General features: G+C 52.0%; 1 protein-coding gene across 6 annotated transcripts in view; it reads left to right on the top strand.

Annotated features, from left to right (window-relative positions):
- Window positions 1–14,715, top strand: part of APBA2 (amyloid beta precursor protein binding family A member 2) — a 229,487-nt gene that overhangs the window by 161,801 nt on the left and 52,971 nt on the right. For all 6 annotated transcript variants that reach the window (XM_067030092.1, XM_067030091.1, XM_067030095.1 and 3 more), the window contains one exon: window positions 1,830–2,820. In XM_067030092.1, the coding sequence (XP_066886193.1) occupies window positions 1,870–2,820 (951 nt within the window). In that variant the 5' untranslated portion in view covers window positions 1,830–1,869. The remainder of the gene's footprint in view (window positions 1–1,829; window positions 2,821–14,715) is intronic.

A 14,715-nucleotide genomic window follows, 5' to 3' on the forward strand; every position in this document is an offset into this window, starting at 1 on the left:
GTGAGCATCTCACTTCCCTAGAGGACGGGAAGGGTGTTTCCATTGGTCTCCATTCCTCCAGCCGCCTGTCCCCCAGTGTCTCCTGAAGGGGCTGAAAGAGAAATCCTGTGTCATGTGCCTGCTGAAAATTGCCCAATGACGCTGCATGGTTTATGGGATAAAATGCAGGGTCCCGGGCAGTGGGGTACAGGACACTCCCAGTTTGGGCTTTGCGGTGCCTGGTGGTGCCGTGACCCAGATCCCGTAAGCAGCAGCCGCGTCCTTTGCACCCTCCTGGGTGTCCCCCTTCTGGTGGTCCTCCCTTTGGTGTCCCCTTTCCTGGGCCCCCACCCCATCAAGCCTGTGAGGCTCAGGCTCACGTCCAGTGTCTCTCTGTGGCACCCGGCCTGGATGGCTCCTGGCAAATCCGGTCAGTGCTGTCGTTTGGAGTAAGGAGGAAGCAGAGGCTTGTGTGTGCCGGGGAGTGGGGGACGAGATCGAGGGGCGTGGAGGGACTTAAGATGGGCTTCGAGGGGCAGCAGATTTCAACTTGGAAGGGGTAGGGCACCTCTTCACTGGCTTCATCATGTCTTTGGAATGAAAGCTTCTCTTTTTCTTTTTGAGAGCAAATAACCTGATCTTATGACCAATTGTCTTGGTCACTTGGGCTCCTCAGTCAGTGAGCATCTTCGCAAAGTCATGAGTGAGACGGCCAACAGGCACATGAAAAGATGCTCAACATCACTAATCATTAGAGAAATGCAAATCCAAACCACAGTGAGGTACCACCTGACACCATTCAGAATGGCCATCATTAAAAAGTCCACAAACAATAAATGCTGGAGAGGGTGTGGAGAAAAGGGAACACTCTACACTGCTGGTGGGAATGTAAATTGGTGCAGCCACTATGGAGAACAGTATGGAGGTTCCTTTAAAAACTAAAAATAGAGCTACCATATGACTCAGCAATCCCACTACTGGGTATATACCCTGAGAAACCCATAATTCAAAAAGACACATGCACCGCGGTGTTCATTGCAGCACTATTTACAATAGCCAGGTCATGGAAGCAACCCAAATGCCCATCGACAGATGAATGGATAAAGAAGATGTGGTACATATATACAGTGGAACATTATTCAGCCATAAGAAAGAATGAAATAATGCCATTTGCAGCAACATGGATGGACCTAGAGATTATCATACCAAGTGAAGTAAGTCAGAGAAAGACAAATATCATATGATATCACCTCTATGTGGTATCTAAAAAAAATGATATGAATGAACTTATTTACAAAGCGAAAACAGACAGACATAGAAAAGAAACTAATGATTATCAAAGGGGAAAGGGTGGGGGAGGGATAAATTAGGAGTTTGGGATTAAAAGATACACACTAACTTTATATAAAATAGATAAACAACAAGGATCTACTCTATAGTTCAGGAGACTATATTCAATATCTTGTAATAACCTGTTGTGGAAAAGACTTTGTAAAAGAATATATATATAAAACTGAATCACTGTGCTGTACACATAAAAGTAACACAATGTTGTAAATCCACTATACTTCAAATAAAAAGAAAAAAAAGAGAGGGAAGTCACGAATGAGCGGGGAGTTGCGGGGGAAGCAGCAGGTGTCCTGGGGGTCGTCGGGGCCTCCTGCTCCTCCAGCCCCAGTGTCCTCCTCTCTCTTTGGCAGGTGTGTGCGCCAGTCCTGACACACCAGGCAGCTGGGGTGAGGGCGCCACGTCGTTTGAACAGACTCGCGTTACATCGCTCTGGTGTGAACCGTGCTGGCGGGGCGTGCTTCTCGGGCTCTGACTGTCCTGTCCCTCCTTCCTCCCCACAGTGGCTGCCCCCTGGTGACAATGGCCGCGTGACTGCCTGCCATGGCCCACCGGAAGCGTCAGAACACGGCGAGCAGCATGCTGGACCACAGGGCGAGGCCGGGCCTGGAGCCCGAGAGCGAGGATGCGGAGCCGCCCCTGGAGGAGTACGTGCCCAAGGGCCTGGAGCTGGCGGCCCTGCGGCCCGAGAGCCCTGCGCCCGCCGAGCCGGGCGGCCACGACCACAGCCCCGATGGGGACTCCAGCTCCGACTATGTGAACAACACCTCCGAGGAGGAGGACTATGACGAGGGCCTCCCCGAGGAAGAGGAGGGCATCACCTACTACATCCGCTACTGCCCTGAGGACGACAGCTACCTGCAGGGCATGGACTGCAACGGGGACGGCTACCTGGCCCACGACGCGCGCCACCTGGAGACGGACGAGTGCCAGGAGGCAGTGGAGGAGTGGACGGACCCGGCGGGCCCACAGCCGCACGGCCACGGGGACCAGGGCAGCCCCGGCTACCGGGACGGCCACCTCCCCACCCCAGAGGTGGAAGCCTCTATGCTGGAGGCCCAGGACCAGGAAGAGGGCGTCCACTACTGTCCCGGCGAAGAGGCCTACCAGGACTACTACCCCGCTGAGGCCAACGGGAACGAGGGCAGCGCATCCCCCTACCGCCCGAGGCGCGGGGATGGGGACCTGGAGGACCAGGAGGAGGACATCGACCAGATCGTGGCCGAGATCAAGATGAGCTTTAGCATGAGCAGCATCACCAGTGCCGGCGAGGCCAGCCCTGAGCACACGCCGCCCCGGGCGCCCGAGACGGGGCCCGGGGACTCCTCGGAGGCCTGCCCACCTGCCGAGGCCAGCCGCGGTCCCAGCAGACACGAGGGCAGGCCCAAGTCCCTGAACCTCCCTCCCGAGGCCAAGCACCCCGCAGACCCCCAGAGAAGCTTCAAGACCAAGACCAGGACTCCCGAGGAGAGGCCAAAGTGGTCCCAAGAGCAGGTAGGACTCTGGCTGTCCCCGGGGGAGGGGATGGAGGGGCCCGGAGAGCACAGGTGCTGCTGTAACCTATAGATCAGAATGCGTGCCTAGCTCTCCATTCCCTCAGTTATGTGTGGATGGCCCAGCCACTCGTGTTCACCCATCAGGTGCCGTAGTAAATGTCAAGAAAATCTGGTGGAAGGCTGATTGGCAGCCAGGGTTCCCAGGAGACACCCCGGCCCACCCAGAAGAGGTTGGGTCTTAGTCTGCTTGCCCTGGATCTGCTCACGTGGGCGTGGTCCCTGTGACGGTTGCCCCCTCACCAGGGGGTTTCTGCAGGCTGGCTGGACATCCAGCAAGGATGCGGGGCTACTGGCGAGTGCAGGCAGCTGCGGCCGGTGGTTGGGGGCAGCGAGGGGCAGCAACCTGAGTGCACTTCACTGGGGACGGTTGTATCGGGTGACACTTCTCTGAAAGCCCGGGGGCCTTGGCTCGATGGGCGATTAGCTGTAAATAACCCTTTTGCAAATGATTATTTGAAGGTTTGACAAAGTCTTGGAGAAGAGATGTATCCTAATGAGGCCAGAGGGTTTAAGCCATAACTATTTTCTTTTAATTATAGCAAAGTAAGTGTATATTCTAATGAATACTTTTGACAAGCTGCCTTTCAAAAAAACCTTATGTGTATATAAAAAGAAGATGTGAATATTAGATGCATGTAAAGGAACTTCCGTTTAGCTAAATCTGTGGACAAATGAGAATGAACTGCTTTCATATTTTTTAAAGGCTTCTTTAATATTATTTTTTTCCCAGAAGAGTTCATGCACTTGAAAAGTATAGATAGTGAGAGCTCGTGTTTGGGCAACAAGTCCTATTGACTCTGTAGTTTTCTGGAACTTCCCTTTGATGCCTTTTTTTTTTTTTTAAAGATCGTTAAGCATAAATTGACTTCACTTTCAGAGTGTTCCTGTCATTTGAGGCTGTTCTGTGTGTGCTGGGGGCTTTGGGGTGTAAAGAAACTGCTGTGCGCTAGCGGATGTGGAGGGAGCCCCCCAACAATAGCGGTGGCTCTGGGGTCAAGGTCTGGGCTTTAGGGAATAGTACTGCTGTCCTTCTGCAGTCCTGGCGGGGCTGGACTCACCACCCAGCAGTGGCAATGGTGCCACAGGTCGATGTGGACCACGCAAGGCAGATGACGTGCTGAGCCTCGCCAGGACAAGTGATGCCTGGACAAAGTTCTAGTCAAGAGAAATGATCTCTAGGGCGTATGGTGGGGAGTGGATGAGACCTGATGTTGGACTTTACTTAAACCACACGCCAGTTTGAGTGAAAATGCAGCCCTTTGGGTTGGAGGGCTGGGGGTGGATGAGGGTGGAGGTGGGGGCCCAGAGGAGGTCTGTTCTTCAGACGTGGCATTGGGTGGAAGGACAGGTACCTTTTCTCCCCAACTAGAGTGTTTCCTTGAAACAAATACTCTCTTCTAAGACCCCAGAAAGGCTCATTTATGCTGGTTTATTATTGCCTAGCTTTTCTGGCTTTATTCACTCATTTATTCACAAGTTAATTCCATCAAGGGGAGAGGCTGGCAATTCCCAGCTCAGGGCAAACAAGGGCCCCCGAAGAAACTGGCCTCCTCTTGAGGGCTTTGCCCTGGCTGGGTCGTCACGTCTTGTAGACGTGAATGGCCCATCCAGATGAAGAACACTGAAATTTGTTCAAGTAGACCCGCTGGTGATAGGAACCCTCTTGAAAGCAAGATGTGTGTGTGTGTGTGTGTGTGTGTGTGTCTGTGTCTGTGTCTGTGTGTGTGTGTGTCTCTGTGTAAAGAATGAAGTTCCCTGGGAAGTTTGGCAATTCCTTGCTTCAGACCACAGTCTGCCTTTCTAAAAGGAACCCCCTTCTACCCTGGGAATATCCAGGCCGTGTGGCCAGCAAAGTCCTGGCCCCCAACAGGTGCACAGGATGCTCCTGAGTCCCACGCCAGCCCCCCCAGTACTGTGCACGCAGTGAAGGCTGTGGTGGAAATCACCTGAGGGAGAAATGGGCAGCATCAGCCACCTCGGTGCTTAGACTGTTGGTTTATAAAGCATGGCCCACGGCCCAGCAGCACCGGCGGCCCAGGACTGCCAGTGCCAAGCCTGCATTTTGTTTTGTTTTTTTAATTAGTTTTTATTGGAGTATAATTGATTTACAATGTTGTGTTAGTTTCTGATGTACAGCAAAGTGAATCAGTTATACATATATCCACTCTTTTTTGGATTCGTTTCCCATATAGGTCATTACAGAGTATTGAGTAGAGTTCCCTGTGCTATGCAGTAGGTCCTTATTAGTTAAGGCTGCATTTTAGCAAGATGCCACATGCAGTTTGAGAAGCAATTCTTGGAGGACTCCTGTTGGAGGAGAAATACATAGATAGCATCCCTCCTTTCTTCCCCTCATTTCAGAGCTCGAAAAGTTATGTCGTGGGTGCTTCTAAGAGTGCTGAGTAGCACTTCACTCAGTCGCTGTATGGACAACAATATTACAATAGAATTAGAAATGGGACTGTGGTTCCCACCTTCTCAGACTCTGGCACTGAGCATAAACAATGTCTGTAGCTGCCATCGTGGTCCCACGTGGGATTCTCCCATCCTGCTTTTAAAATCTGACATGTTGTAAATGTCGCTCTGTGTTCTCTTATCATTTTCATGATCCTTTTTGCCAACCTTTGAAGTTCAGGCAATGGCCATCTAATTGATTTGTCTGTACATACCCTGCCATGGAGCGTGCAGGTTGCGGATGGCATTTTCTTTTATATATGAGACTATACAGACCTCTTTGCATGAGGGGGGCAGGTTTTCCTCCTTTGGATTTATTACTTGAGGATAAATTCCCAGGCTATGCATGAATGCTGACCCCATGATCCTCTTGTCTGATACTTTTTTTTCCTTCTATGAATGGTTGGTGCCTTTTATCTTTGGGGGTCTTGATGCTTTTCCATTTCCTAGCAGCTCTTTATGCATGCACCACAGATGTTATTTTTTGCTGCAGATGTTTTTCTTTAGCCTCTTTTCTTTTGAAAAGGCTCCAGTTTGCAGTTAGGCTCCAGTTGCCCCCGTGCAGCTCTGAGGAGACTGAGAGGTCTGCACAGGGGCACACAGGTCTGGAGAACCTGAAGGAGGTGGACTTGGTGTTGCGGGAAGCTAGGGTGTGATCGTGGGGAACAGAGGAGACCCGCGTGTGAGTGTTTTTACAGGAAAAAAGTTTTTTCAGATCAATGAAAGTTTATTGAGGACATTTTGGAAAATAGAGGCAAAAAATATTTTGCCCTGTGACATTGTAGAATTCCAGCATTGAGTTTTCATTTTGTAGTAACCTACATGGGGAAAGAATCTGAAAAGGAATATATCTATGACTCAAGTGACTTTGCTGTACACCTGAAATAACACAACATGATAAATCAACTATGCTTCAATAAAAATTAAATTAATTAAAAAGCAAAACAAGAAGTTTTCAAATCAATGAGACAAATTGCCTCTCAGGATTTCCCCAAAGCATCCGCTTAGAGGTGTTCTGTAAACAAGGTGTGCCTGACCCTTATTATTCATGGATCCCATATTTGTGAATTTGCCTACTCACTAGAGTTTATCTGTAACCTTAAAAATCTATACCCATGGCGCTTATGCAGTCCTTTTTGGACATGCACAGACAGGCAAAAAAATTGAGTCATTCAACATGCCCGTTCCCAGCTAAGTTTGAACAAGGAGACGCCCTGCCTTCTTTCAGTTCGTACTATGAAAAAGTGTCCTTTTGGTGGTCCTTCTAGTGCCATGTCTTTTGCATTCGTGTGCTTGTTGCTGGTGATAGAATGATCCCCAAGTGCAGTGCTGAAGTGCTGTCTGGTGTTCCTAAGCGCAAGAAGGCTGAGACGTGCCTTTTGGAGAAAAACACGTGTGTTAGGTGTTTCATTCAGGTGTGAATGACAGAGCTGTTGGCCGTGAGTTCAGTGTTAACAAATAACAACATGGTACATTCAGAAAAAGGAAGAAGAATTTGCCGATCTGTACCTGGGGCTGCTCCACGGAGTGCTGGAGTAACATCTACAGTGTGTGAGGGAGTGATGGAGAAGTGGCTAACTTTGTGGATTTGTGAGATGACCACCCATTAAAAAACATCTTGGGCTTCCCCGGTGGTGCAATGGTTGAGAGTCTGCCTGCCGATGCAGGGGACACGGGTTCGTGCCCCGGTCCGGGAGGATCCCACGTGCCGCGGAGCGGCTGGGCCCGTGAGCCATGGCCGCTGAGCCTGCGCGTCCGGAGCCTGTGCTCCGCAACGGGAGAGGCCACAATAGTGAGAGGCCCGTGTACTGCAAAAAAAACCCAAAAAACAAAAAGACAAAAAAACATCTTGTTATAAGGCTGAAAACCCTAACCCTGACCCTAGCCAATGAAATTGACAGTCTTGTTATCCCGGGTCAGGAAAATGTGAAACTCTCCTCAGCTAGTGTTTTATTATATATACTGGATATAATTAATTATTTATGAGTAATACATGGTAAATAAGGTGTCTTTAAATAGAAACATACATAGAACAAGGTCATGTATGGATCGGTTGATGAAATGTGGGGACCAGAAGCTCAGGGAAACCTCACCCTGTATTTCCCCTGGGAACGGTGGTCCAGGATCCCCTCATTCAGGGTTCACGGCAACTTTATCGAACATAACAGCCACGAGCAAGGAGAGCTGACTGTATCGGGTTGGCGGATGGCGTTGAGAAACTCTGCTGCAAAGCCTTCCCCTTCCTAGAGATCCCCTCCGTGCTCGCATGGGTGCTGCCTTCATCCCAGACTCCCAGCGACGAGGACACCCCAGCCCTGCTCAGCCCGCCTCTCCCGAACACTCTGGAGCCTCAAGCCCTTTTCTCTCCCTGCAGGAACACACCAACGGAAGATGCACATCCTCGGGGCAGAGGGCCAGACCACGTGACATCCTAAGACCTGTCCCCGTATGGCTCAGTCCCAGGATGGTAGCCATCAACCCACAGTGGTGGGAAAGCTGTCACCTCTGTCACCTGTGGGACCCGTGGCCTCTGAGGATTTAATGTTTCTTGTTTTGCCATTTGTGGAAAATCCCTGGGTGACGGTGGAGGTGACGCCAGTGTGGGTAGTGACCGCCAGCACCATGCTAGGGCTTTATGTGTATGATCTCAGTGAATCTTAGAGCAATCGGAAGAGGTAGGGACTAGGGTTATTCCCATTTTACAGATGAGGCCTTTGAGACCTGTGTGGGGTCAGTACCGCATCCATGGTTACACAGTATGAGGGCTGAACTCTCGTACCTGTGACCCTGGGCAGCTCTAGAAGAGGTGATGCCGAGCTCAGCGAGGGGGTGAGTGTGGGTGAGTTTCCTCTGCCCTGTCGTCTGTTTACTCGTTATCAGTTATCAGTTATCACGAGACCTGATGGGCTCTGTTGTTCGTGGCGAGTGTGTCCTGGCACCAGCAAGGTGACGCGCAGACACCAGACCTCCGGCCTGTAAAACTGTCGCAACGTCCTGACCTGAGGGCTCAGGCCATAGATCAAATCAATCAAGTAGAGATTATTCATGGGGCATTTTTCTTCATTTTACTGAGCTTTGGTGACATGAAATATTGATTTTTTTTTTGTTTTTTTTACATACAGCAATTAAAGGATGCATGAGTTGGGTCCAGCCAGGTGCATATTGAATATCCAGATAGAATGGCCATTTCTACACCTGCCGGGGTGATCCTCTGCCCTTTGGCAGTGAGGCCGGGAGTGTGGAGGGAGGACCCCACCCGGGCTGGTGTCACAGCTTAGGGGGACTGGGCGAGTCCTCCGTGCACCTCCTGTGAAGAGGGGTGCCCCCCATGCTCCTGGGGGCACGGTAAGAGCATGTTTGTCCAGCACCAAAGATTGTGGTTCCGTGGGTCTTTGGGGTGCCTGGGGTGACGGGCTCTTGTGGTGCCTGCTGTGCGTCTGTGTTTGGCAGGGACTTGCTTGTGACAGCTGTTGTGAGATCAGGTCCTCCAGAAACACCTGCTCTGTGCCCGAACTTCTTTCAGAGACTCTCCATCCTCTGGGCCTTGTAGATTCCTAGGGCTGCAGCCTTCCCTGGCCCTCCGTGCCCCTGTGGGCTGGGTACACATCAGGGCTTCAGTGATCATAGAGTTGGAGGCTTCAGATTTATGCGGCCACCATGTGGAGCAGCTCCGCACGTCTGGAGGGCAAACCAAAGGCGTGTTTTGAATCTTTGGGGTTTTCATGATTTCTGTTTATTATCAGCCCAGCCAGTGCTTTCTAGAAAGAGCCCTCTGACAATAGAAAAAAAGAAAGATCAATACATCGTAGTCAACTTAATAAAGCAGTTAGAGGGAGGTGTGATCCAGGGCCCCGAGGCCACATCACACACAAGAGTGTTCAGCGTTGCTCCCTGTGCGGACGCCTTTGCTGTGATTGGCGTTCAGTCAAGACTTGCTTCATGCAGGACCTTTGGAGATGGTGGCAGGAGTGCTGTCACCAAGTAGGGAGGGGGAATACTAGGGGCAGGGGTGACTTTGGTCTGCCCTGTGTGGGGGGTGGCACCGTGATGCTCCCTCTGGGCTCACACGTGCCTTGTTCAGCGGCGTATGAAGGAAGCATGAGCACCTGCTTTTTGTAGAGGACCCCCTGGCCCTGAGAGGCCAAGAGAAGAGCATCCCAGGGTCGCTGGTGCCCGGGTGGAAGCAGATGTGCCAGGGGCCCTGGTGCTTGCAACAGTGCCCAGGTGGGAACAGTCTACCCAGACCTGGCCCCCAGGCCGGACCAAGCTGGAGAAACAGCCCTCGGGCAGGTGCTGAGGACAGGGCTTGGGGGTGGAAGGGTGGAGGGGGGGAGGGGTGTCCAGGAGCATGGCGGGACAGGGGAAGGTCCTCAACACCCCCGAGGCCTCCGTGGAGCGCAGCTGGCCTCTTCCTTCCTGCAGCCCTGCTCCAGTTCTGCAGCCATCCCCACACCTTTGCCTGCCCGCCCGGGCATCAGTCCTGGACGTCCCTTTGCTCATGGGGAGGGTGCATGTAAGGGTCCCTGGGCTCCTGTGCCCCTCCCCAGCCTCCTCCCCGCCCAGTGCGCCTGCTGTCACTAATTCCCGGGACCGCCCTGGAAGATGAAATCCAGGCCTCGGCATCCTAAGCCCCTCGCTTGATCTGCCCGGCCTCCCAAACTTGATTTCTTGGGGCCCATTTGCCGAGTCAGCGCAATGCCCTGATTTGATTTTTATGAAGCCTCTTGAGGACCTGTGACTAGAGGTGGCTGTTATTTTCATGGAACCGTTCATCTGGCAGGAATCTGGGATTGCGTCAGGGCTTTTAAAATCTAGTTGAAGCGGGGCTTCTAAAACACCGTCTTTATTGTTTGGGAAAATCATGTAAAGTCCCTCCCTTAACAGTAATCTAGAAAGTTCCTTCCCTGCCCCCCTCCTCCACCCTCGAGAGAGTTGGGGCTAGTGGTTAAGAGCACAGATGGCAGAGCCAGGAAGCCTGGACCCCACTCCGCTGCACCAGCTCCTGGCTCGGGAACGTTCTGGACATGCCGTCTGGGGCTGTGGGAGCAGAGCTGATTGGCTCAGTATCTGGCAATGGATGGTGAGGAGGAGGATGCGGGTCTTACATCCGTGGGAATCTCAGGAGGTGGGGGAGGCGGTCAGGTGAGGCTCTGCACGCAGCTGGGACCGTGCTGGGCCGGGCAGGGAGCAAGATGATGTCCCCATTTTCTGGGGTGACATCAAGGGAGGGACGAAGCCAGCAGGGTGAGGCAGGATGAGAGGAGGCATGGGACTGCCCAGGGACACCGTGGAGACGGGTGGGGCCTGATGGGCGGGGGTGACAGGTGGGGTGGGAGCAGCTCCCCTGGTGCCCTCAGGCTCTCCCCTCTCTGCAGGCCCTCTTCAGGTTCCTCCTCTCCCCGCAGGGATTTCTTGGGGGGCGGTTCTCACATCCTCCTGGTGGCATCCTCAGCCCCTTTCTGCTCTGGATTCCCTGATCTGGGGGGCCGTGTGGCAGCCACACATCTCCAAGGGTGCCCTGATTTTCTCACACTCGATTTTGAATTGAAAATTAACTTGAGAACCCCACTTTCCAGGCAGATGAGCTGGGCTCCAGACCACCGGTCTCTCTCACTAATTCCAAATGCCATTCCTCCTTTACCCGGGGTTTCTGAACATAATTCCCACACTCCCCATCTCCTGGGCGGGCTGGCGTCTGCGAGCCCTCCCACGCAGTCTGTGCGAATTGCACTTACGATGTGCCAGGCCCTGGGGATACAGAGATGAAAGTGACTTAAGCCTGCATCGGGAAGCTCGTTCTGGAGGGAGACAGACACACAGAGACTCACCATCCATCCGGGTGGGGCTGGGTGATCCGCAGAGACCCCGCTGCCCAGCCCATGAGTCCCTTGCAGGCTTCCTGGGGACGGGCTTCTGAGTGGGTGATAAGCAGAGAGGCCCCGGGACTTTGAGGGGGGCTTTGGGAAGTCAGCTGACCAGGCGGGCTGAACGTGGAGCTCACGGACGTCCTTAGCATGCAGTGGGGTTGGGGATTGTGACGGGAGCCAGAGCCCTGAAGGAGGACAGGTGGAAGGTGGAGGACTGGATTGAGGATGTTGATGAGAGAGGGACAGAGCAGGGCCATCAGGGGGATGGGGAACTGGGAGGACCCTGAGCGTCTCTGGTGGATTGCCAGGGCAGAGGCTCCTGTGTGGGAGCACAGGGGGTGGGTGGGGAGCGTCTGTAAGGGCAGGCAGGGAGGGATCTGAGGAGATGCCAGCAGGGAGAGGGTGCCCACCACGTGTGTTGCTGGGATTGCATTGCTTTGACTCGAATTGCACTGCTTTGCCAGTGGTGTGTGTCCAGGGCAGGTTTTGGGGAAGGAGAGAGGTGGGTGGGGGACTGAGGCAGGGTGCTGCCCCACCTGCATCTCCCATCCTCGGGCCCATGCAGCACCGCCACCGTCCCCCACATGTGCCAGGGGCTGAAGACAATCCCACAAGATCAGTCAGTCACATGACATTCCCCAGGAAGTGCAGGGCTCCATGGGAGAATATATAGTAACAACTTCTGTTCAGGGAGAAAGACCACATTGCTGAGCACGAGATTCGGAGATGGAACAGCATGGCGATGGCAGTCACGGGGTTTGCACCCCAAAGCACTCAGATAGCGGTCAATGCTAATCAGTTACTAAAAAAGACACGGCACTGTGGTAATAGGAGGCTAACCAAGAATAGCTCCCAGCCCTACATCCGATAATGCCACGGACAGATCAGGAAAACTAAGCACAGCTCAGAAAGGCTGAGAAGGGGGTGTGGCACAGGATGGCACCCCAGGGCCTAGCGTGGACTCCAGACCCTGCCAAGACCACAGTCAGCCTTCACGGAAGAGAAGCTGGTCTCTCCACCTGAGACCAAGCCAAGGCCCAGACTACTGGAGCTGAAGGATGCTTGGATCTGGGCTTGCAGAATCTCATTGCCCGGCTGCTCAGGTTGGTTTCCACAGCCAGCAGATGGTCCTCTTAAGAGCTGGCAGTGTGCTGTCCTTGGTGCTGATGCACTGCCGGGTCTGCCCCACGGTTGGCCACCCTGCCCAGCTCTGGGTGCAGTCAGGCCAGCAGGTCAGCGAGCCTGCGCTAGATTTTGGCCGAGGGGTTACTTCTCAGGACAGGGCTCAGGGCACCATGTCAGGTAGGAGGGAGGTAGTTGTTCAGGGCGTTGCCTGTTTGCCCTCCTTGGTCAGTCCTCCTCTTCACTGGCCCTAACACTTGCAAACGGCCTCTGATTCTGCCTCTGGGACCTATTGGCCCACTCTGACTTCTGGTGCAGCCCTATCCCTCCCCTCACCCTTCCCCCTTAGACTTTGGATCTCATGCTTCCCCTCAAAGCAGCCCTTGGTGCCAGCTGGGAGACCTCTGTTCCTGACCTTGACTTCCAGAGCTTCTGGGTCTCTGGCTGTGGAGGGGTATGCACTGACCCAGACTCACCCACCCGAGTGTCTTCCTCAGAAGCGCTCAGACCCAGACCTCTCCACACCCAAGCCAGGTCTCTGGGTACTTCTGCTTCTGCTTTCTTCTCTAGTCATTGAAAATAGATGCTCTTCCTTGCTGTCGTCTATTCCCTTCTACATTCATTCATGCGTTTATTCATTCACGGGGACCCAAATATATAAAAGATAGCATGCTGGTCACTTTTAGAAATATGAATGTTAATTTCAAGAAAGGAGAGATAGTCTAGCCATTCACCAGTCCTCAAAACCTGCTCCAGACACAAGAGTAGTGGCGGGTCAGGGTGCTTCTTGCTCCATTGGATTTGCAAATCATGGGAGATGTCATGAAGTGGAATTGCTGCCCGAGGTTTTTCTTGCCTGATATCTTATTAATATTTAATCTCCAACCCTCCTTTAAATGCCAAGAAAAATGAAATCAGATGAATTAAGCCGAAGGTTTCCAAGTCACCTAAAATATGGGCCGTTTGGCCCATATTCAGAGATCATGGCCTGGTAATTTTTTTTTTTTTTTTTGCGGTACGTGGGCCTCTCACTGCTGTGGCCTCTCCCGTTGCGGAGCACAGGCTCCGGACGCGCAAGCCCAGCGGCCATGGCTCACGGGCCCAGCCGCGGCATGTGGGATCTTCCCAGACCGGGGCACGAACCCGTGTCCCCTGTATCGGCAGGCGGGCTCTCAACCACTGCGCCACCAGGGAAGCCCATGGCCTGGTCATTTTTACAGTATTTGTAGGAAGATTGATTTCTCTTCTGCACCACAGTTATAATGATCAAGTTCCAAAAAAAGACTTTTACATACAAAGCAATATTGTTCAGCCCTAAAAAAAAAAAAAAGGAAATTCTGACACCTACTACAACGGGGATGAACCTTGAGGCCACTATGCTGAGTGAAATTAGCCAGTCACAAAAAGACAAATCCTGTATGATTCCACCCAAGTGAGGTACCTAGATTAATTAAATCCATAGAGACGGAAGTGGACTGATGGTTACCAGGATAGGGGTAGGGGGAATGGGGGTTAGTGTTTAAAGGGGACAGAGCTTCCGTTGGGGATGATGAAAAGTTCTGTGGCCGGATGGTGGTGATGATTGTACATCAGTGTGAATGAACTTAATGCCACTTAATTGTCCACTTAAAATTGGTTAAAACGATACATTTTATTTTATGTATATTGGCCACAATAAAAAAAAAAAGAAAAGGCTCTTGTCTCATTAACTGGCCTGAGCCAATTTGAATCATCTAAAACTAAATTGAGCCAATCTGAGCCCATGAAGGGGCAGAGGAGTGGTGGACACCAGATTATTAATCCTGCTGGGCTTTCACATAGGTCATGCAGACCACTGGGTTATGTAAAATGGTTGCGCTCATACCATGTTAGTATCATTAAAAGAAGAATATGTTGTCAAATGTACCGTGAAAATAGTCTCTCTCCTCGTTCTCAACTTTAAGGAAACCAGATGTTCTGTTTTGCATATTCATGACAGATGAGCAGGTAGATTTAATAGAAGCTTACTGGATGGTTGGGATCTCCTTTACACATTAGCTGGTTAAACTTGTTTTTCAAATTAGGAGTCATAGGACTTAGCGTTGGCAGCTATAGGCAGTTCCATTGAGTTGTTTATTATTTAGGACTAATAGTATTGATTGGAATGGAGAACTCCTTCCCATATCGTATCGTGAGAACAGAGAGCCGGGTCTTGGCAGTTCCCTGCTGGGAAGGGCAGTCTCTATAGACAAGTGGGAGTTAAATATGGGAAGTGCCTTGGAGCTGGAATTCGAACATTGACTTAGCATGGTCATCTGGTTTCTTCTGAGCTGGGTGCCTTAGTGTCATCCATTTATCTGATGCCACGCCTGCTCTCACAGAACATGTGTGGGGTGCGCTCTAGGCCGAGG

The sequence above is a fragment of the Kogia breviceps genome, chromosome 3, assembly GCF_026419965.1.
Source record: "Kogia breviceps isolate mKogBre1 chromosome 3, mKogBre1 haplotype 1, whole genome shotgun sequence".
Lineage (NCBI taxonomy): Eukaryota > Metazoa > Chordata > Mammalia > Artiodactyla > Physeteridae > Kogia > Kogia breviceps.